Source organism: Ananas comosus, linkage group 21 (genome assembly GCF_001540865.1).
Source record: "Ananas comosus cultivar F153 linkage group 21, ASM154086v1, whole genome shotgun sequence".
NCBI lineage: Eukaryota > Viridiplantae > Streptophyta > Magnoliopsida > Poales > Bromeliaceae > Ananas > Ananas comosus.
Window position 1 is genome coordinate 2320211 of NC_033641.1, and position 24958 is coordinate 2345168.

At 35.5% G+C, this 24958-nt stretch overlaps 1 protein-coding gene across 1 annotated transcript in view; it reads left to right on the forward strand.

The window, feature by feature from the left end:
* Positions 1-24958, forward strand: part of LOC109726371 — an 83326-nt gene that overhangs the window by 7410 nt on the left and 50958 nt on the right. Inside the window, exons 2-15 of the mRNA XM_020255912.1 lie at positions 5377-5458; positions 8183-8286; positions 14509-14604; positions 14714-14761; positions 15609-15659; positions 16209-16312; positions 16424-16541; positions 19443-19544; positions 19631-19825; positions 19928-20085; positions 20332-20490; positions 20608-20697; positions 20848-21196; positions 21307-21420. Coding sequence (XP_020111501.1) covers positions 5377-5458; positions 8183-8286; positions 14509-14604; positions 14714-14761; positions 15609-15659; positions 16209-16312; positions 16424-16541; positions 19443-19544; positions 19631-19825; positions 19928-20085; positions 20332-20490; positions 20608-20697; positions 20848-21196; positions 21307-21420 — 1770 coding nt within the window. The remainder of the gene's footprint in view (positions 1-5376; positions 5459-8182; positions 8287-14508; positions 14605-14713; positions 14762-15608; positions 15660-16208; positions 16313-16423; positions 16542-19442; positions 19545-19630; positions 19826-19927; positions 20086-20331; positions 20491-20607; positions 20698-20847; positions 21197-21306; positions 21421-24958) is intronic.

A 24958-nucleotide genomic window follows, 5' to 3' on the forward strand; every position in this document is an offset into this window, starting at 1 on the left:
TAATTTAGAGGGAAAGAAAGTCCTTCCAGAGGAAAGATAGGTATATCAGAAGGTTCGGGAGGAGCTGTTGGAGAAACGTGGCTGTATGACTTGGAAAAGATGGCCCAGGAGGGAAAGCTGCAGTTGCTGCCGGAAAGGATTATGGTCCAGGAGCAAAGGATGATGCTGTTGTTAGAAAGAAAGGTGCAGTAGTTGGGAAAGATGGTGCAACAGGTCGTAGACCATTGAACATCTGATGCATGGCAATTTTACGATCTATCCACATGTACAAAAGATCGCCATACAATGCCATAAAAATTGGCCTATTACGCTCATCTTTTAGAGCTTCACAAACAGCAAGTACACCATCGGGAGACAACTTAGCAACATTGCTTAACCTTTCCATACAATCCTCTATAGAGTGAATTTGGGTCTTGCTTGTAACTCTCGTTGCATTATAGTTTGTGCTATTTCCGTTCTTTTCTTTCCCAATTCAACAAACTCATAAATTGCTTTCGTTCGACCGTCATCCTTTCGTCTTCGGGCTGAAGATAGTGTAGGGATTGGTGGTGAGACTCGAAGCCTCTTCATTGATGAAGTGTGGCCAGAGGCACTACCAGTATATTGGCTACTTACTTTAATTGAAGTTGGTGTTGGAGACGTTGAATTTGCATCATTACCATCATCTAAATTCTGTGCTAAATTCTCTATGTTGAGCACAACCGGAGATGATGAAGAGGTGCTACGAACATCCTCAACATCCATTTGAGAAGTAAACCCATGCTTTCCGGTTGCAGTTGCCTTCCTGACAAAAACTCAATAAATTGATATGCAGGAAAAGGCTTGTCCCGGTACTTAGCATATGGTGGATTTTCCTATAAAAATTAAAAGTCATTGATGATAAGCTAATAAACTCTACGTAAAAAAAAGCAAGTTTGCTTTATAAAAATTAGTAATGAAGAAAAAACTTACCGCTATGATAGCAAACCAATCAACAGGGTCACTGACGATGGGAATGTTTTCGTCCCATCCCCATCCACTTTTGTTCACCAGAGTTTGATACATCAAATATTGACGCTTCAAGATTTTAAACCGATTTTACAAATGGACTTTGTTAAAGCCCAATTTTGTCCTCCAATTGAAATCTGGAACCATTCTAGTCCATGCTAATGGGGTAAAACTCCCATTAACAAAATTTCCAAGAGCACGCTACTCAGTCATTAAGTTCAACATTGTCGAGTCCATTTTTTCTGTCCGTTTTGAGGATCTTACTCGGCTTTTCGATGGTTCTTGCACAACACAATCTAAACTTTGGCTATCATCTGAGGGAGCATCAGAGACTTTGTTTTTCAAAATAGGATGCAGCACCTTTTTAAGAGGGGCCATCTGGGATGAACGAGCATAGAAATCATATTTGTATTACTACAAATATATAATACTGGTTTAGCACAATATTGAGTGATATATTATTTTGTCAAAACGCTGAGGGGACAAGGTTATACATGATTCCATGGCGGATGCAATTGTTTAAAAAAACCATGCCACCCCTGCCATGAATATGTATATCACCTTTCCCTACATCATTGCCATTATATTTTTAAAACTGTGCCTCAAACTGAACTGGATCAAATCAGGATATAGCTAGTCGTTTTCAATTCATCATATGACCTCTTTGCATTCTTACATGAGTTATGTTCAGCTGGAAGTTATTTCAGCTTCAAATTTTCTTCAAACCGACAGCTATATTAGAATTTTTGCCATACTTGTGTCTGTTGATGGATTATATAGTAATAAATATATCAGGTAGCTTTAGGTTGTATGAAATAAGAAAGCTTGCGTCAGTTTCAAGTCAACTAATAAGCAAATAAGTTTTTAAACAATTCCAAACACACTTTAAAAAAGGTTCATACTACTATTGAACTATAGAAATAGACTTAACATTAATTTGTGATAGTTAATGTGCTTACTTGAGAAAAGTTTTTTAAAAAATCAATTGTATCAAATGAAGAAAGTACAAGGTTGTATACCAAAATATAGAAACGGTATGATGCTATCATAACATATGATCAGCAGTACAAGGGTGCTGTCATGAAATATAGCAATAGAGATATAAAAAATCAAACATAAAAGGATGCAAAAATACTGTATATCAAATTAATTTTTGAAGACAACCATACAAAACTCAGAAATTGTGGTTTTGTAAAATACCTTCAAATTGTAAAAAAAATATTTTGAATTAACAGCATGCGAGCAAAAGTGAAAGACATATCTACGATAGCCTAGAAAATTGGGGTAAAATCCATAAAACCTCACCTCGACGAGATAAATAGAAAGCAGAAATTATCAACAGCGAACACTTCTACACCAACACAGATACAGTCTAGATCCAAGAGAATAGTAGCAAAGATCAAGTTCCAAGCAAGATGCAAAAAAGAACCAGTACCTTCGAATCCCACTCAATTTTATAGATGAAAGGGGGCACAAATAGTCCATGCCTTCTACCTGCAAGGTTGGTGGTCGCACTAAATGGGTGACTCGACAACACAGGGTAGTTGGTGAGAAGAACGCACCTCGATTTCTTGCCTTAGAAGCCCACAAAAGAATTTGAGAGAAGGAAATACTCGTTTATACTAGTCAAATCCGAGGGTTTGAGAGAGGGGTTAGCAATGAAAATGGATCTTGACTGGGATTTTCCTCAGAGATTGCGAGAGGAGTATGGAAGAAGAAAGTTAGAGGAAAGAGGAGTTACTAATGAACGCAGATCTGATACGAGATCTTGCTCATTGATTATGGCCACTGCGAAAAGAAAGGCATAGAGCAAAGGATTTTGGTTGTCCAACACGAGGGGGAGGGAGAGCGGTGGAGTAATGAGCGATGAGAGAAGTAGGTGAAGAGCATTACCGAAAAAGAAGACGAAGGAGCGCGCCCTCTTTTTCCAGCCCTTGCCCCTGGGATAAACCAGCGGAAATGCCCAATTCCGCTGGTCCCAGGGGATAGCTCTTAACAGGTTATCCTTGGATAAGGATAACCCGTTAAGAGCGGGATTAAATATTCCCCCTGATTTAGGCAGTGTTTGGGTGGATTAGCAGGATAAAATGGTCTAAACCCACTTTATCTTGCCAACTAAACACAGCCTTAGAGGATTAATATACTGCTTCCACGGTGATTTTGTTTGTGAAGAGTTTTTTGAACTTGCTAATACAAAACTAGTTAGATTTATATTAAAAGTTTTCGAAGCCATTTGTTAAGACCTAGTTGTTCTCGAGCAAGCTCTACATTTCAATGCTGTTGGCAGGATCCTATTTATGGGTTGACTTATCATGGTGTGACTGTGCTATAAACTAGGAACGTAGTGATGAAGTCCATAAATGAAAATAAAATAAAATAAAATAAAATAAAATATAGTTATTTTAATTATTATTTGAGGAAATTGTAAATTCCATATTTAGTGGGATTAGTTTTTACTAGTTGAATAATAGTTGGTTAAGAATAAGAGAAAATCACTTTTCTTTTAAGTGATTTGTATATTATCTAAATTTGAAATAATTGTTGTTGAAGGATTAGATAAAATCCCTTATTTTAAGGGTTTATTTAGATTTTTGATCTTGTTTATAAGCCCCACCATAGATAACATTTCCAGATCTCGAATGAAATAACTTTTTGGTAATAAGGTTTTACCTTTGTCTACTCTCCCTCTCCTCTCTTTGGCCTGGATTGGCTAGTACTCTCCCTCTCTCTTCTCCCCCATCTTTTAAGATCTGGATTGGCCAAGCTCTTTATTTCTCTCCTCTTTTATCAGTTATTTAATTTTAAATCAATTTAAGGTTCTTTTCAAACATTGAGCTTCATTAAATTATTCGTAGTACATGCCCCCCATGTGGGACCTAGTATATTAAGCATTAATTTGTTGGTCAGGCACATGTAGTTTCTAGCCTCATACTTTGATTGTATTTCACTTTTACATAAATTTGGCTTTGTGTAAGGGCAATTCTAGCTAGGCTGTGTCTATATCGCATTTATATGTCTGCATCAGTGTTCAATAGACATGAGAGTTACTAGTAGCAAGCAGCAACTTAGTCGGTTAGTAAAAGTAAATGCCCTGTTTGAGAAAAAGTTCATGTTGAAATGCTAATATATTGGGCTATAAGGGTGAGAAGAAAGGTACTCCCCTGACTAGGTGCCAGTAAGTTAGTGTTGTGCTAAGTGTCGACTAGGCACCTTAGCACACTTGACACAAGTTTGACTTCCAATAGAATAATCAAAGGCATGAGTTTTGAAAAGAAAAATTTTCATGGTTTATTATTATTATTTTTGGAATAAAATTATGAATCATCAAAATGTTCTAAAGTAGGAAATAACTTGAAAATAGTCTTATCGAAATTTTCTTAGCTTCATGGGCTTTTAAGAGATGAAGAATATATTAGTTGGTAGATTAGCGTGTTGGATGCCATTAAGGGTGTAGACTTCTTTAACCCGATTATCCAATTTGAAGATGATCAAATGATCCTGTTTAAGGAAACAGATTTAATAGCTTATTTAGAGTTGGTTTTATAAAATCCATTTACAGGGAATCTATTGCATGTCTAAGGTTATATTATTTTCAGATTGAAACGGCGTTCCTTGGCGGCTTAAATTTGGAATCAGTTTCTTCAGAACCTATTTTGACCTATTAACACTTTGTAGGTACCATATAACCAACTAAGTAGATGGCTAGCTTTTTTTGTCCTTTTGTCTCTTTTGACTTCTTGGTTTGTGTCAATAATGATAACGTTTAAAATAAAGTAAAATAAATGAATTAAATATTAATGAAAATATTACATTAGGAAATGAAAATAAAAGATAAGTACAAACACTTTAATCTATAAAGTGAGCACCTACAATATTTTGATTTAGCATGGAAGTAGATATACCTATTGGTTATCGACATAAATAGATGTATATGAAAAAACAAAAGAAAAACATTTATTACTCTTTCCTTGAGAGAACATATTGATAATAGATTGAAATCATTCATGTACATTTAGTGTATATATAGGGTTCTAACTTGCGTGTATCGAAGATTAGGTGGTTGAAAATCATCAACGGGGCCTTTAAGCTGTGATATTCATTTCTTATTGGCCTCTTCCTTTCACATGAATTTGTCACATGAAAGAGGAATTTTTCTAAGTTAGATGTTTAATGTCGTTTTGTGATTCATAGACTGCAATTGAAAGAAGTAGTTTGAATTGAGTTGCAATGTCCTCGAAGAAAACATAGTTGGAAAGTTATCTTGGTTCTGAATTTATATGCCCTAGTTATACTTTCTATTTCTGAATGCTTAAGCTACTTTATACGGTGCATCTTTATATGCTGATCTTTTGTTTTGAAATCATGATGGATTTCTGTCTCTTATGACAGGTTTTATATTTGCTTCGGAAATATTTGGGTGAATATGTTGAGGGGCTTTCAGTTGAAGCTCTTAGAATAAGCGTTTGGAAAGGTTTGTGATCTTTTGAAGAATATATAAGCATGTTAATTTTTTGCTCTCTATTTATATGTATGTTTAACTGCCTGTATACGTTAGCTGCAAGTTTAGTGATTTATAATGAATTCTGTATAATGGTTTATAAATTAGATGCATTGATGCATCAAATTATTTCTTTATGTAATATTTAACATTTTGTTCGCAATGTGTGCTTATATTGAGTCTGCATTGAATGTTTATTTAGCTTGGTACTATTTTCATGCTAAAATTGTATCATAGTATTTTTTCCATTCTAATTTCTACATGTTAATGTTTTGTATTCGCGACATTCATTCCATGGTTGATGACAATGGACACGAAGAGTTGAGATCTTTAGTGATTCAAGATGATTTGCTCTCTCATGATTGACTAGTAGTCTTAACATGGACATCTTTCCTGAGAAACTCTAGAATGATAGGAATGTTAACTTGTAAATATCTGGGTCTTGATCCGCAATTTCGATTCTATTGGTGTGACTACACGTAGCATCACTTTTTTGATGTTATATTTGATTCAGTTCCTGTATATTCTTTAAATCAAGGTTTAAAGTGCTGCCTTGTGCCGAATGGCATTGGGTGTGCCTTACTGTGGCCCTAATTTGGGGCACATTACCAAGGGCTTGCTGGGGTTGCCCCTGGTGTCGCAGCATGCATCATCAGTTTTTTTGTTTTTTTTAAAAACTTAGGCACACAACAGAGCCTTTTTTCTTTTCTTTTCTTTCCTTTTTCTTTTGCAGCAGAATCTTTTTTTCTTTTTTTTGGTTTTGGTTCTTTTTTCCCCCCTCTAGCAGATGCTTTTATCTTTTTCTTCTCTACTTTCCTCTTTTTTCTCTTCTCATATTTCTTTTCCTTCCTTTTCTTCTCACATGTTTTTCTTTATTTTCTTCTTTCTATCGCTTCTCTTTCCTCTTTAATAACTTCTCTTTTAAAAGGAAAGGTGAAGAAATACCAAAATTTTAGTTCTACTTATTAGGTAAGTCAAAATATTTATAATAAAAATTTTTTATATAGATTTTAAATACTTGTAACTTATAGAGCTCTTTTTGAAGAAATATGAATTTTTGTAAATTTCTATTTATAGTTTACAAAAAATTTGAAAATAGATCCACTTGATCTAGTCATTATATGGTCCGCTTTTTAATTTTAGTGGATAGATGTATCATTCTACTAATGTTGTTGTTGTGCAGTTTTTACCTCAATTTTTGTAGATGAAACTAGCATTTTTTTCATAAAAAATTGAAATAATAATAATTTTTTAATTTATAATTTTAAAATTTTAAAAATAAAAGAATATGTAATTCACTTCCTATTTCACGTCATCTAGTCTTCATAATACCTTAAACTTTTATGGATTGATCTTGTCATCTTGGACTAAACAAAAGTTTCAAGTACAATTTCACCTAATGTTAGATTTACAATTTTTAAAATGTAATAAATTAAAAAATCGAAGTAATTGGTGTTTAATTTGCCTAATTTATTCATCATATGGTTACTGTCAAATTTTCATGGATAGATCTCACAATTTTTCATAAAGATTAAAAAATAGTTTTTAAATTTTTGACTATATATTTAAAAAACTTGAAAATGAAAGAAATTATTGGAGCAATTGGTGCCTATTCTAGTTAATCTAGTCGTCATATGCTCCCTCTTTGAATTAATATGGATGGATCTTGCAAACATGAAATTTTTAATAAAAAAGAAATTATCACTAATTTTTTAGTTTACAAATTTAAAATTTGGAAAATATAAAGAATCTTGACAAAATGTAATAGAAGAGAGAAGTAGAATATGAACAAGGTCGAAGAGTATAATGAAAAAAAAGAGATTACAGCGGATTCCTACAGTGTTAGATAAAAATAAATAAACAAATCGTGCAAGTGCAAAAGCTGTGAGAAGAGTGAAAAATATAAATTTATGATCAGTCACTTGGTGATGCTATTTTATTCAATTATGCAACACACTGCAACTAAAAGGAATATGTGGTATATCAAAATTCTACAGAGTACAGACTAATGAATCATAAAATAGATAAGCCATAAAGTAGTACATAGATAAAAATATATAGCCAAAATTCATAATTATTACCCTAAAACTTTTAAAATAACATGATAAGACCTTTTTGGAACCAAAAAAACTAATATAAGACCATGCCAAAGTGTGCCATTAGGAGGCCTTGTATGTCCATCGGCACGCTTGTGTTGGCATGGAGGCGTACGTATGCCGTACCGTGCCAGCCTCCTACGGGTATGCCGCTGTGCCATGACAATGTAATCCTCTTTCTTTAAACAGTTGACTGGTGTAGTTATCCACAATTTTGTTTTTTAATGTTTGATCTAAATTTATGTAAAGTTTCTATAGTCGGCACATCACTTGGTTAGGAATGCATGTACTTTGCTGAAAGTGATGTTCAGATTTGTACTCATTGCCTTGCATTAACATATACTCGTTGTGTATGAATTCTCTTTCTTCATTTGAAGAGACGAACTAATACTGGTAGGAATCTTAGTCTACTAAAACTTTCATGTCTTGCTTCAAGGGTTTACTGGGTGTTATGTTATTAGATGTACATAAATATAAACCACATTCAATAGTTGTTGATGCTCTTAAATTTTGGTGCAGTGAAATTTTTTTTGTAACTTAATGCAAATTTTTGAGCACAATCTATTATTTTATGGTTGACGTTTGCTTTGGTCTGTTAAAGGTGATGTTGTTCTCAAAGATTTGAAGTTGAAGGCTGAAGCACTTAATTCTCTCAGGCTTCCTGTCACAGTCAAAGCTGGGTTTGTTGGTACCATAACTCTAAAGGTACTTTAATTATTGTTATGAGGCCTAAATCATTGCAGCTATGTAAGAACTATTATTAGATCAGTTGCCTCTTGATATTGGCTGCGCCATCTTTCAATGGGAAGGACTATTTCTTGTTAGTTGGTGCTAGTAGCAACAATACACTAACCATTTGGGCTGGCTTTGGTAGGTTCTACTGTGTACATTTTCATGCTTTCCTAATTTTTGGCTTGTATTATTATTATCTTTGGTCCTTTCATCACTCTTCTAATCCTTAGTGTAGATATATATGAACACCTTTAGACATACATACACTAATATGGTTCCTTAAAGGTCTATGCTCATTGTCCTCCCGCATTGGCATGTCAGCTCCATAGCAAGTCATACGTCATTCTATTCTTTGTATATGATGGCATGTGATGGTATTCTATGACATGAACATAAACATTTATAATTTTATTGTCTTTTGGGGGTTCAAAGATGAAATGAAACGGTCAATAAAATTATATGACGAACAAAAATAAGATGAAACAGTAGAATGTGATTTTCATACATTATTTATGTTGTAGAGTTGCTTGTGGCGTCACTTGATACCATTTACTATTGCTTGATATGCTGCGGAAGCATAGGGTCAAAGACTCGTTATTAGAAATGCTCAACACTACCAAAGCTGATTGGCTGGCAGAGGTGGCCCGGAACAAGTGTGACAAAACTTGTGGATAACCTTTAGGGCGCGTTTGATTCGAGTTATGTAGGCATTACATGTTATTTCGACATAACCAGGTATCTGAGATTTCTGAATCAGATTACTACTGATACTGCATTACTCCGTTTGGTTAATGCAGTAATGTAATGTTGGATTACAGTGTATATAGAATTACTATGTTTGGTTCAGTTTATAAAATTCAGTAATTCCTGTTGTAAAGTGTAGTATATTCCAAAATTCCCCTTGTTGTCATATTTAATAAATTTTTTTACTAAACTATAATTTAATATAATTTGCACTTGAATTAATTCTATTAATGACCAATATAAATAAAATGAACACAAGAAAAAATATTTATGAAGCCAAAAAATAATTCAACCTATATAAAAATGAATAAAAAATCGAAATATCAGCGGCAGAGATGGTGGCATGGCGATGTCGACGGCAACTTTGGCGATGGTGTCAGATGGCGGCGGCGACTTTGGCGGTAGAGAGGCGGCAGCGATCTCGACGGCGATGTCGGCGACTGAGGTGGTGGCTACTGAGGTGGTGGCAGCCAGCTCTTAGTTGAGATTGGTAGTGGGGAAGGTTCGTGCGAATAAAAATAGAGGAAGGGGGAGGGGGAATTGGTAGTGGGGAATGTTCGTGCAAATAGAAATAGAGGGGGGGAGATAAATGATGTATTGAAAGGATTTGGAGGGTTAGAGGGGTAAAATCATAATTTTACATAATATGCAAGATTACCTGCCATCAGTAATATGAGATACCCAACCCCCCACTCGGTAATATTTTCGGTGTAATCTTGCACCATTTGTAATGCTACAATACCAACCAAATTATGGACTAGATGAACCAAACACTATAATCCTAGTAGGATAACCCAAATCAAACACGCCTTTAGTTCAATTAAGTGATCAGCCAATTTACTATGTGGTCCATAGTTAACATTAGAGACATACTTATGTGAACAATTTAAAGGATCGATAGTCTTTTAATTGGTTTGGGTATAGGGAGTTTGTATATGAAAATACTGTTCTTAATTATCTGTTATTGTGTATTTTAGTATGTGAAGGAGTCTTAGATACCAAGTTTGAAATGTTAGTGGCATAGGCGGTGGGAATTGGACCTTGGCATGGGATAACCTGTAACGACCCAACCCACTAACATTAATAATTTGTTGGGCTTAAACCACTAGCTGAAAATGCTTAAGCTTTGTTATCAATAGTAATGTGCTAGCCACATATAAGACCCTCATACTCTCTCACATTATCCGATACTAAACTATTGTGGTGTCATATAGCCTAACATTGCGCAATTGTCAGCTTGTTGGTACGACAAACATGTTGCTGAAAAGCAATAGTTTTAATTGTGTTGAAGTGGCAATTATTGAAGTTAGTGATTTTCAATGATAGCCCGTTGTGATTTGATATTGTTAGTGATGGTGAAGAGAAAGAAGAGGCAGTGGCCTTTGAACGAGGTGGATAGTGAATAGGAAGAAGAAGTGACAGTTATTTTAGTTTAGGATATGAAAAGGGGTTAAATAAACAGTTACAATTTTATTTTGGTCATTACCATTTAATTTAACGTGTTGGCCGGCTTGCCACTTCACATACTTGATACTTGCCATCATCTATACAACTTATTTGACCTTTATTAGTGACTTGAATATGGAATTCTTTGATGCGTTATGTTAAGAGTTTGGTACTCGCTTTAATACCAACTGTTGGAAATCTGCAACCCGCTCTGATACCCACGGCTATAAATTCAATACTCGCTCCGATATCGGTTGTTGGGATTCCAAATGGAAGTGTCAAATCGGACTTTTACCATATATCCGTCTCCTTAGCAAAAGATGGCACAACCATAAAAGAGAGAAAACAAGAAATATGGGTGAAATAAGATTCATTAACCAAAAGAAGAATCACACTTGACTCCTCTTCCATACAGAGTTGCATCAATCCGAGCCCTCTTTTTGAATCTCTCTCAACCCTCTCTCGTCTTTTATAGCATGAGAGGACTTCTCTTGTTGAAATTGGAGCTCTCCTCAAAACACCCAACTCCAACTATTCCTACACACCTATACTCTAGGTGCACTAAAACACACGACCAACTCTCTCTCTCTCCTTTTGGTATAGAAACCCAGGATTGGCCGTAGTATGCACCAGGGAGCTCTTTAAAATCTGGTCGTACTACTACAAAACAACAGCACATGCTATATATATATATAGCTTACATAAAAAAACTAACCCCAATACTTGTCTAATTTAATTTATACTCTAATTAATATTTAAGTCCTAATCAGTTTAACTTCAACAGATTTAAATATTCATTTTAATCCAACTAAGATTCAACTACAAATTTAACCAAGTCCTAGCAATCTCTACCTTAGTTTGATTTGTAGTTTTCAATTGCTATGTCGAGCTCACCATGCAAGGTCCACCTTGAGCTTGTCTCCTTCACTCAATGTTGTCGCATCCGTCGCTCCATCTTGAGCGACTGCACCTTTGCGAACTTTTGGAACCTAAACTGTCTTTGCTATCGTTCTGACTGTGCTTTTGTTCAGAACGTACAAGTTCCCGCTTTTGTTCCCTCTTTCCCCACACGACCCAATCTCGTTTCAAACCTTCGTAGTTCAACCAAAAGTTGAAAAATCACAACCCTCGAGTCCAACACGCCTAACAAGATCAAATTTCGCTTCAAACCAGGACACATGTCAGAGTCCTCACGACTACATCGTGCATTCAGATCTTTATTATGCCTATTCCTAAAACTTTGCATGTCGTTCCGCTCCCCATGAAAGCTTTTCCATTTATGATTGCCTTATAGGTAGAAAAAGACTCTTTTCTCCGGGGCAAACGTGAAAGGAACAGGCCGAATTGAGCACTCATGCATCATTCGAAATTTTCACACTGCCAGTTGCCGTGTACAACACATTAGAATTAATTACCTTTGATTTTGCCGTCTGTGCGATCGCTAATGTCTCCTCGTGCTGGTCTACGATAGTTTTTCCTTTTTGCCGCTTCGTCGCCCTCAGATTATTCTGAAATTTTTGATAATTGCGCGTATAGTGACCTTACCTGTGACAGTAGAAGCACTCCACCTCGGATAGCAACTTCTTTTGTCTATCTCCGATCGTCAATTTTTTCGTCTCCTTCGCTCTTACCAACAGAGCTATATCCCGGCTTTGTGTGCCATAGTCTTGAGCTATCTCTTGCATCTTGTTCGAGGGAAGTGCTGTGACTGCCTCCGCGCATATGGTGTCCTTGCCACAAAGCAACGTGGTCACCAAATGCTCATATGCTGCCGGAAGCGAAGATAATAAAACCAACGCCTTATCCTCGTCATCCAGATTGACTTCAATACTAGTCAATTGGGTCACCATCTTGTTGAACTTGTTTAGATACTCATGTAGGCTCGCAGTATGAACAGTCGTACTTCAGATACATCATGTTTGTGAGGGATTTTGTCATGTACAGATCTTCCAATTTCTTCCACAGTTTCGTCGGTGTAGATTCCCTCACTACATTGTAAAGAACCTCATTTGTTAACAATAGATGAAGCGTACATAGCGCTTTCCACTCCATGTTTTCCCATGCTGTATCCTTGACCTTTGTCGGCTTCGCCTCTTTTCCATTTAACGTCTCATCCAACTCTTGTTGTATGAGGATTGCCCGTACTTTAATCAGCCACAAGCCAAAATTGTTTTTGCTGCTGAACTTCTTGACTTCGAACTTCCTGGCCATCACCATCGATCTCTTTTGAGAATCAGTAACCTTAAGCTCCGATAACAATTGTAGGGAATTTGGTACTCGCTCTAATATCAGATGTTGAGAATCCGTAACCCGCTTTGATATCGACTGCTGTTAATTCGGTACTCGCTTCGGTATTGGTTGTTGGGATCCGCAAGGATCTCAGTGAAAGCGTCAAATCAGATTTTTACCATAAATCCATCTCTTCAGCAAATATGGCACAACCATAAAAGAGAGAAAAACTAAACAGAAAATACGGGTGAAATAAGATTCATTAGCCAAAAAACGAATTACACCAGACTCATACAGAGTTATTTCAATCCGAGCCTTCTTTCTGAATCTCTCTCCCCCTCCCTCTCGTCTTCTATAACATGAGAAGACTTCTCTTGTTGAAATTGGAGCTATCCCCAAAACACCCAAGTTCAATTATTCCATCGCACCTATACACTAGGTGCACCAAAAGACATGATCAACACTCTCTCTCCCCTTGGTACGGACACCTAGTATTGGTCGTACTATGCACCAGAGAGCATAATAGCACCTATGCTATACATATAGCTTACATAAAAAATCTGACCATACAACTCCTTCAAAATAACAGCACCTATGCTATACATATACCTTACATAAAAAATCTGACCATACTACTTCAAAATAACAGCACCTATGCTATACATATAGCTTACATAAAAAAACTACCCCAATCCTAATCTATTTAGATTTCTACTCTAATTAATATTTAAATCCCAGTCAATTTAACTTCAACAGATTTAAATATTTATTTTAATCCAACTAGGATTCAGCTACAAATTTAACCAAATCCTTACACGCTCTTTTAATGGAGAGACATATCTTTGTGGATGTGGGTGCCTAGGGGATGATGATGGGCATCGACTGAATGATGGCCGGCTCCAAGGGGCTCATGCGGTCCTCACCGGCACAGCTCTATATCATGTAGCATATAGCGTCCAGGTGCTATGTATCGCAGCTAATTGCTACACTTTGAGACCCTACCGGTACTGTAGTAGGCACCCGCTTGTTGGTGGTATGGTCATCACAACACGGTACTTAAAATGCGTGTTAGGGACAAGCCACCCACGCAATTTTTTGCACCAGACAATAAATTATATTTTTCTGGAGAAAAAATTGAGTATATTTTTCTGGAGAAAATTCTAGGATTCTCAGGGAGGGTTTCTTTTCAATTGTAAGGTGTGTCAAGAGAGCAAGAGCAATTGTGAGCATGAGGCTGAATCAAACTTGTCAGGTGCATTAGATCTAGCTCTTCTTTGCTGAAGAGATTGTTCAAGGCAATATTCATAGTGAAGTCTATGGACTTTGGGAATTGAGCTAGGATACTTTTAGAAGCACCAACCTCTTGGTGCTTCTAAGTTTCTAGCCCTTGGATCTACTCCTTGATTACTAATAGTCTTTGGATCAAACACTATTCCACCTACCCCCACCTACCACCACCTACCACCATCATCTCAACCCTACATCTCTCCATTCAAGGGCTTAAAACTCAAAAGCACCAACCCATTGGTGCTTTTGGGAGTATTCTAGCTCTACTCTGGACTTTGGTTTATCCTTCTGATCCTATACTCTGCTGTGCAACTCTTTGTTCATGGTCCCAAGATTCACTATCTAACTCACTGTGGCATTGCTTTTCCTAGGTTTCTATTTTATGATGTTTAGGTATATGTTTTGTTTTTCCTTCTTTTTTGTTTCTATTCTGTTTCCTTCCATATGCTTTAATCGGTTCAACTTATAAATCTACAAATTTGCGTTTAGGTTCCTTGGAAAAGCCTCGGGAAAGAACCAGTGGTTGTGCTTATTGATCGTGTGTTTGTACTTGCACATCCTTCTCCAAATGGGCAAGCTCTCAAGGTAATGCGTCGCAATTGTTTAGGCATTAAGAAAATGGTTATGATAATTAATTGATATAATATAACTGCCATGCTAACTTATACATTGATTTTCACTTGTACCTTTTCAGGAGGAAGATAGAGAAAAGCTTTTTGAAGCTAAACTTCAGCAGATTGAGGTATAAATATTTGCTGATTCACTAATTAAACAACTGTTTACTTAAATTTTATCAGTTGTACATGGCAAATTAAAAACTAACCATGTTATTTGTTATATTTATGTTGTGTTTAGACCTTTGTTTGCAATTGTATTGACTTAGTGATCGTCCTGAGCATCATTGGTTTTTACTATAACATATATGTAGCTTTATGAGACTATTTATTTCCTTGTTTCTTATTTCCAACCAAGTAATGTTTGAACCAAGGTAATCTCTTCTTTTTATGATATCAAATTAACAGCCAGGCTTTACAAATCCTAACCCTTATAGTATGATAAACCATTAGCTTGTTCTATGGTGTTAGACTGAATGCGATTGTGACTGATCAAGACCTCAGCTTTTGGGTAATATTAAGCAGAGCAATAGGCGTAATCCGGTAGGCTTTGTGATCCTTGCCTGAATCAAATGCATTGTGCTTTCTGCTTGGATTTGTCTGACCAATTTTTTACGGGTGCAACAAAGTAATGGAAAAGCTAGACGAACAAACATCAAGTAGTTCTCTAGATCCTCAAAATTGGATATGATTGTCGCTTGCTTTTTTGAATAGTGCTTCCCTCTGGTCAAACTGAATGCAGTGATTTTTTCTGGCACAACATTCCAGCTAGCAGAAGTATTTTCATGATAATGTTGGTATTTCTATTTGCTTTCAAGCTTTGGGAGTGTTTGTGCTCCTGGCCTATTGCATATTGATACTTAATATTTGGCTCCTTCCTCTGCATTGTTTAAATGGCTATTGTTTAAACTATTTACAGTTTATGTACATCAAAATTTTCAAACTCTAATATGTTATTGTTGATCATGCTTACAGGAGGCTGAGGCAGCAACCCTTGAAGCAACAACTAGAAACTTAAAAGCTGGAGTATGTTTTTCCCTTTTCAACTAGTTAATCGTTTCTTTCCTGTATAGTTCCTTGCTTTTTGAGATCTTTGCAAAATGTATATTTGATCTGTTTGTTTCTACTTTCTCAGAATTCCACGTGTAATGATGAGTACAGTTCATTTTTCAAGGAACTTGTACTTTCTGAAAACAGGACATGCTGGCTAATAAAGTTTTTGTAATACAGAGATTTGATTTATGTTTCTTGTGACATGCATAATATAATAAAGCTTTTCTCTTAAATATTTCCGTTAGTTTTGCTCTACAAGTCTACAACCATATATTTGTCAGGAGTAATGATGCATCTGACACACCAGCATGCTAGTATGAAACAAAAAATAAATATGGCAAGATCGTAGGGAATTTGACTTGTATTACCATTCTATGAATGAGTGTGACAATTACTAAGCTTTATAGTAGATGCCTTGTGGATCTTTTTGTCATGCATTTGACATCTTTTATTTAGGTGTTTTTCCTAGTCATTATAACTAGAGATACGTGTGTGAATTTGACGAGAATATTCTCATGGTAGGTGCCTGGCAGAACTACGTGGTTGGGCTCTCTGATTGCCACAATAATTGGAAACTTGAAGGTCACTATCAGTAATGTGCATATAAGATATGAGGATTCTGTTAGGTGTGTTGGTTACTGCTCTTAAATGTCTAATTTTTGTATATTGATATAACATGCGTTTATGCTGCACTTCTTGCTTTTTGAAACTCTTTTACATGACCTATCACTTTTCAGTAATCCTGGACATCCATTTTGCTCTGGTGTCACTTTGTCAAAGCTTGCTGCTGTTACGATAGATGAGGATGAGAATGAAACATTTGATACGAGCGTAGCCCTAGATAGGCTACATAAGGTTAGAATCAGCTTAATTTATCTTACTTTTTAGTTAATAAGATCTTTGGCATTTTTTTGATGTCCGTTGAGTTGTGTAAGGTAGAAAACCTAAAGTTTCTTAATTATTATGTGCAAGGATTAAAGTGCCGTCCCGTGCCGTACGGCACGGGGCGGCATGTACCGTGCCCTAAAGAAGGGGGCACGGTACAAGGGGGGTCTCGCACCCCCCTAGTCTCGCGGCACGCAGGTGCGTGCTGCGCGAGACAACAGTGTGCCGCGCCCTTTTTTTTTTTTTTTTTTTTTTTTTTTTGCTTTTTGGCCTTTTCTTTTTCTTTTTTCTTTTGTTCTCTGGGGTACCAAGCCCATATTGCTTTTTATTTATCAATATCGACTCGAGCCCTCTGCTTCCACCACAGACATCTATATTTTTTCTTCACAAATTATTTTGTCAAAATTTGTCGCACCGCGAAGCTTTCGGTGAATCAGGGGAACAAAAATCGATCTCCTAAACAAATTTTGATCATATATTTTTTAAAAGAATAAAAAGAAATAAAATATGAATGTAATTGCTGTCCTATTATTTTACTTGCGAATTTTATTATTGCATTTTAATTTTTATTCTACATCAGGTATAGTTGTACTTTATATACAAAAAGCTTACATACATGTTGATGAGTATAATAAGCTATATATAGCAAATATTCATAATTATTTGTCTAAATCTTTCAAAATAACATTATAAGAGCTTATTGGAACAAAAAAAAACTTAAATAAGTCCGTGCCAAAGCGTGCCAGTGGTCATGCGTATCCATCGGCACGCATGCGTACCACGTGTCCGCACGAAAGCGTGCCTGTGCCATACCATGCTAGGGAAAGAGCGGCATGCCTCCATGCCACGGCATTTTAAACCTTGATTATGTGTACATGTTTCCTGTCATGTGGGAGTCGAGAAGCAGAGCACATTCCTTTGTTACATTTTAGTCTGCAACATTCCTTTCTTCTCAAGTTCTCATTTCTATTTTATCTTCATTTTCTAGCTTCGATTTCTTTTTTTTTTTTTTCGTGCCAAAGACGAATGGCTTTTTTTTAACATAGGACATTTGCATATTTTACATTTTTATAGATGTAAGTTGATGGATAGCAAAGATTAGTAATATTATGTACTTAAAGGGAATATCAAGTTCTTGATAACTGTCTTTGACGCCCTGTTGCATTTGCTAGAAATCAATGGCTGTACTTTATGGTGTCATTTACCCTTCATGCATATGCCACCTTGACCAAACTGCATTTTCAACTAAAACCTTTGTCATGTATACTATGCAAACAGGCCTGCCTCATTTTTGAACTAAGCGAACCTTTGATTCGGATTTAGGTTGTTTCGAGTGGCCTTTATTTCGATTGCTGTTTGTGACCATTTGGTATTGGTTGAAATGGTAAATTGAGAACTCTCTTTTTACCTTAAATCATATGAGTCAAAAGATGTCGGGCTGGCTCCAGACATTTAGTTTGCCTGTTTTTAATTTCCTACCATATTATTCTAGAATGGATACTCCTCTTAGCTGATCCAAATCCGCATAGAAAATCGGAGAGTTTGCGCCAGTCTTCGAAATATACTTATTTGGATGTTTGGGGACTGGAGTCTTGGAGTATTCTTGTGTCGAATAGTCAATAACTTTCTTATCTCTCTCAATACTTTGTCTCTTCTTCCTTTCTTATTTTCTCTTGTTTTGAACCCTGTAGGTCCTTGAAGAGTTCAGAAATTTTAGACATCAGAAAAGTACTTAAATGTTAGTCTTCTCATAGAAAAAAAAAGTTTGATGCCGTAGCTTTCTCTAAAGTGCTCTTGAGGGAATTTATTTAGTTATTTTTGACCTTATTGATTTTGAATTTGGCTGAGCCAAGTATTTTGTGGTTGATAAGGTGAACGCATAAGTGCCTAAGTATCACGGTCTGCTGTCTACTTGGTACGGTACGGCACGGGCACGCTTCCGTACCGACACATGGTACGCTTGCGTGCCGATGGATACGTATGACCTCCTACTGGCACGCTTTAATACAGACTTATTTCAGTTTTTTTAGTTCCAATAAGCTTTTATAATGTTATTTTAAAATATTTAATCAAATAATTATGAATATTTGCTATGTATAACTTACTATACTCGTCAATTAACATACTTGTAGAGTTGAGCTGGAATACTATTAATGGTATTTGGGCTCTTTTGCTATCGATTTTTCAGCCGTTAGATCTATATTTTAATCAATTCGATATACTTTAGATTATACTATTCAACCAATCACCCACTCAACCCTGTGGAGACCACTACTAAATCCTAGGAGACCATTATCATCCTAGCCCTACAATTTTTCATCCAAGAGTTAACAAGTCGATAGCAAAAGAGCCCAAATACTATTAATAGTATTCCAGCCTAATTCCATACTTGTAAGCTTTTTTGTAGGTAAAGTACAACTACACCTGATGCAGAATAAAAATTTTTATAGGTTAGAATTTTAAAAATGTAAAGACATCTTTCTTTCTTTCTTTTGACCATATTACAGTTTTTCTTTTATAAAATACAAAAACTAATTTTTAAAATAATTTTTAAATTATTTGAAAAATTATTTTAAAAAGTATTTGAAAAAATTATTTTTTAATTAAATTTTTCAAAAAATTATTAGATCTATCAAAAAAATTAAGCAATAAATTATATGACAAATAAATTAAATAAATTTAAGTATCTACTGTTTGTTTCTCTACTTATGTCAAAAAAGAGTTTGCTAAATATTTCTGTTTCTTTATTTCTGCTTATGTCAACTCAATTTACAACTCATCTACCCTTTCCCTCCAAGTTTCTACTTTGACGGCATGTTTCTGTTCCAAAGTGATGTATTCTAATTCATGTTTCTTTTTCCTGTGTTTTAGTTCTTGCAACTACAGAGATTAGCTATCTATCATGATTCTGACAACAATCCCTGGAAACTTGATAAAAAGTGGGAAGATTTGAGTCCTACAGAGTGGAGTGAGGTTAGCTCATTTATTGCATTCCCATAATGAGAATTTTCTGTTATTGTTTATATCCATGTTATTAGGTGACGAACTGTTGTTTTTAGATATTTGAAGATGGGATTGGTGAAAACTCAGTGCATGGAACTTCAATTTGGGCAAAAGATCGCAGATACTTGGTTTCACCTATAAATGGAATTCTTAAGTACCATCGTCTTGGAAGGCAAGAAAGAGAGGACCCTGAAATTCCTTTCGAGAAAGCTTCACTCATTCTTAGTGATGTGTCTTTAACTGTCACAGAGGTCCTTAACATTTTAACATTTAAATTCTTCCAGGTTTATCAGACTTGTCCTGTTTATTAATTATTGCAGCAGAAAACTTATGTTCGCTTTTGCTTATATCAGGCTCAGTACTATGATGGTATAAAGCTCTTAGAAGAATTTTCGAAATATAAGACACGTGTTGATGTATCTCACTTAAGACCCGTGGTACCTGCTTTAGAAAATCCTCGTGCATGGTGGCGGTATGCCATGCTGGCTGGTCTGCAGCAAAAGAAATTGTGGTATGGGTCTGCATAAGTGGGAACTATTAATGACAGTTTGCTTCCATTTGTTTGGAAATAAAGATTTTTCCCTTTTGCTTTGCAAATCAGATTTAGATGTTGGTTAAAGAAGTGTAATTTTGCCTTTTTTTGCATCAGTTATTTCTTGATATTGTTTCAGCTTCCCAGTATTGTCAGATTGTTTCGTTGATTTATTGGGGTATCTGAAGTATTCAACTTACCTGGAAGTTTCTTTTTTCTGTTCAGCTACTTTTTCTCATGGGAAAGAATTAAGAATCTTTGTCAGCTCCGTCGTCGTTATGTTCAACTATACGCGAATTTACTGCAACAGCCATCGTGTGCAGATGTCTCCGAGATCAGGCAGATTGAGAGAAATCTTGATTCAAAAGTTATATTGCTTTGGAGGTGGACCTCGTTAATATCTCACTATTATCTTATATAAACAGTGTAAACTTGGACATAAAATGCCTTGTTGTTTTTGACTTATTAACTGCCCTTTGGGCCATGATTTGTATTATGCAGGTTGCTAGCACACGCAAAGGTTGAGTTCGTAAAATCAAAGGCATCACAGAGGAAGAGTACCTCAAAGAGAAGCTGGTGGTCTTTTGGATGGTCCGTAGGATAACTATCTATTTTACTGTTTATGCATTTCTCATGTTTTACGTTAGTGTTTTTTGTATAAGTTCTATAATTTAGATTTTGTATTCATCAGAATGAGGAAGCACTTCTCTTGTGTTTATACCTTTTCCTTGGTAACTATAGGAGCACCTCTGGGGAGGCCTCTGTGCAAAGTGATTCAACAGAAGTGCAGTTGGCTGAGGAGGAAAAGCTGACTAAGGAAGAATGGCAAGCAATCAATAAATTGTTAAGCTACCAAACAGATGACGATGCGACTTATATAGGAAAGGATGCACAAAATGTGATTCATTTCCTGGTGGATGTATCAATTGGCCAAGCTGCTGCTCGGTTGATCAATATAGATCAGATAGAGGTTATGTGCGGCAGGTTTGAACAACTTCATATCTCCACCAAACTATATCCCAAAAGCATCCACTGTGACGTGTCATTAAAATACTGTGGCGTATCTTCTCCTGAGGGTTCTCTTGCCGAGGTTATATTTTTTGCTTTTTAATGAACATATTTTCTGCTTCCTGGCTTATATTTTTAATGCTTTCTCTTCTGATTCTTACATAGTTACTAGTAAATGGATTTTTCTTACAGAGTGTCATCAGTGAGGGAAAGATTAATGCTTTAGAAGCTAGTTTTGTTCATTCACCTACTGGGGAGGACTTGGATTGGTGGCTTGCAGCAAAAATAGCTCCATGTCATGCTACGGTATTTTTATAAGCCCACGTTAATATAGAGTTGTCTTTTCGCAAACTGTGGGACGATTAATCTTTCTTATTGTTCTATATTGAACTAAATCATGGAATGGTTCCATAAGTAATGTCTATGTATTTATGGCAAGGATTTAAGTACCCATTGGCAAGGATTTAAGTGCTGTGGCATAAGGTCGTGCCGGAAACTTGCCGGCACGGTGCGTGCCGAGCTGCGCTGATGCGTGCCAGTCACAAAAAATGTGTGGCAACCGGCAAGGATTTAAGTGCCATGGCACGGGGTTGTGCCGGAAACTTCCTGGCACGACACGGTGCGTGCCGGGCCATGCCGATGCGTGCCGGTCATAAAATATTCATGTGTGCCGACACATAATTGCATGAAATATTTATTTTTTTTAGTAACAAAATATTCTAATTGTTTATTATGTATTTTTATTAAATCTTTTGAACTTTATTGAGAAAATTACGTACTAATTTAAAGAATAGAGGGTTTTAAGCTATGCCATCGGCACATGGGGCTGTATCGTGCCGATTTCTTATTCGCATGATACGACACAGTAGATACGGCCCGTGCCGATGGACACTTAAATCCTTGATGTGTGCCGACACGTAATGGCATGAAATATTAATTTTCTTTAACAACAAATTATGCCAATTATTTATTATGTATTTCTATCAAATCTTTTGAACTTTATTGAGAAAATTACTTACTAATTTCAAGAATAGAGGGTTTTGAGTTGTGCCATCAGTACGGGGGTTGTACCTTGCCGATATCTTGTTGGTAGATATAGCACGGTGGATATGGCCCGTGCCGATGGGCACTTTAATCTTTGGCCATCAGCACAGGCCGTATCCACTGTGCCGTATCATGCTAGCAAGATATCGGCATGGTACAGTTCTCGTGCTGATGGCACAACTCAAAACCATCTATTCTTTAAATTAGTAAGTAATTTTCTCAATAAAGTTCAAAAGATTTGATAAAAATACATAATAAATAATTAACATATTTTGTTGCTAAAGAAAATAAATATTTCATGCCATTACGTGTCGACACATATTTTTTGTTACCGTCGTGCATCAGCACGGCCGGGCACGCACCGTGTCGGCAAGTTTCCGGCATGATCCCATGCCACGGCACTTAAATCCTTTATTTATGGTTGTGTACAAACAAGGTATATACCATATATATGCTAAGCCTCTTAAAAGATAAAGGAGGAAGCAGTTTTAATCAAGGTTTAAAGTGTCGTGGCACGGGAGCGTGCCGCTGTCTGCTTGACACGTTACGGCACTGGCATGCTTCTTTGCCGACAAATGGTACGCTTGCGTGCTGATGGATACGTATGACCTCCTTCTGGCACGCTTTGACACGGACGTATTTCAGTTTTTTTGATTCCAATAAGCTCTTATAATGTTATTTTGAAAGATTTAATCAAATAATTATGAATATTTGCTATGTATAACTTACTATACTAATCAATTAACATATTTATAAGCTTTTTTGTATGTAAAATACAACTGCGCCTGATGCAGAATAAAAATTTTTACAGGTTAGAATTTTAAAAGTGCAAAGACATCTTTCTTTCTTTCTTTTGACCATATTACAGTTTTTCTTTTATAAAATACCAAACAATAATGTTTAAAATAATTTTAAAAATTATGTAAAAATTATTTTAAAAAGTATTTGAAAAAAATTAAGTTTTAATTAATTTTTTCAAAAAATTATTAGATCTATAAAAAAAATTAAGTAATAAATTATATGAAAAATAAATTAAATAAATTTAAGTATGAATTGATTTAATTTAGCTTTTAATTTTATTAGTATTTTTAATCTTCTAATACAAAATTAAATTTTTATGTTTGATGTGCCTCAAAATTTATTTATTGAGTTCAATTTTGTTCCCTTAATTCGCCAAAAATTTTGCGGTGCGACAAATTTTGATAAAATAACTTGTGAAAAAAAATGGATGTCTGTGGTGGAAGCAGAGGTTTCGGGCTAATAAGAGGGGTGTGGGGGGCTTCGCCCCCTGCGGTATGGATTAGATATGTAAATTAAAAATGTCTTTATATTGATGAACAAAAAAAATTAAATTATAATGTCTTTTAACTTACCTAATAAGTAGATCTTCGATTTGCAATGTTCTTGAGAGTGTTGGGATGCTTCGTGGTATCCCAAAGAATAAAAAAAAAAGAAAAAAAAGCAAAAAGCGGAAAAAAAAGTGTTGGTGGCATGGCACAGTGCTGTGGCACGGACTTGCGTTTCACTCTGTCTCGCCCGATACGCAGGTCCGTGCCGCCGCATAGAGGGGGGTTCGAGACCCCCCCTGTACCGTGCCACCTTTTTGGTGGCACGGGGCGGCACCGTGCCGGCCCGTGCTGTACAACACGGGGCAACACTTTAAACCTTGGCTTTAATTACAAGAAATGAGGAGCCTATTCACAAGCAATAGATAAGATGCTCATCTGAAATTCCTATTAATTAAGACAACATGTCGCCTTTAGTCAAATAATTATGAACATTGGCTATGTATAGCTTAATATGCTCCCGATTAATATATTGGTAAGTTTTTTTATATGTAAAATACAAGTATACCTCATAGAGAATAAAAATTTAAAAACAATAATAAAATTCACAAGTACAATAATTATTTAAATTTACATCTTTACAAAAAGATGACTGCTTAGTTCTATATAGATCGTAGCGGTGGATTATATAGCATATTGTCATCTGCAGATACAAGATTTATTTGACAATTTTAGTATAGATATTTATGGTATTGTCAAATTAAATTGGCTATATAATCTACTATAATCAACTATATATTCTAATATATCTAATAATACTAAATCAAAATTATTTTATATTTATGCTAATTTACAAATTCTAGATTGGAATAGAACAACTTAAGTAATTCTAGATTACATTAGTAGATTAAACTAAATCAAATTAGGAAACTTAAATATAAAATAGATTAGATTAGATTCGATATAAGATTAAAAAAGGTAATTTTAGATTAGAATTTTTAAACTATTAATTTAGGTAATTTGGAATTATGTAAATCGAATTTAATTAGTTATATTCTATTATATTTAATACTCTAATAGATAATTCTAGATTAGATTTGATTAGGTTTTGTACTTATAAATTGGAATAGATAAATTTAAATATATGTTATATTAGATTCTAGATTAGATTAGATTTGACTAGATTTTATAGATTAGATTAGGTAATTCTAGATTGGATTAGTTTAGATTCTAGAATAGATAAGATTAGAATCATTAGATAACTAAATTAAAGAAAAGGGAGAGAAGGAAATAACAAAATAAAAAAAAACAAATTAGCGATAGAATAGTATGATTTAGTTATCCAAAGACTCTGAAATTCTAAATAACGAATCATAACAAAAAAAAAAAAAAACTTGGCACGATCCTGCGGTTAAGTTTGTCTCGCGCGATACCAGCGGGTATCGCGGCACGGGGGGGTTCCTACTAGACTCCCCCTGTACCATATTGGGGGACGGCATGGGGCGGCAATTTAA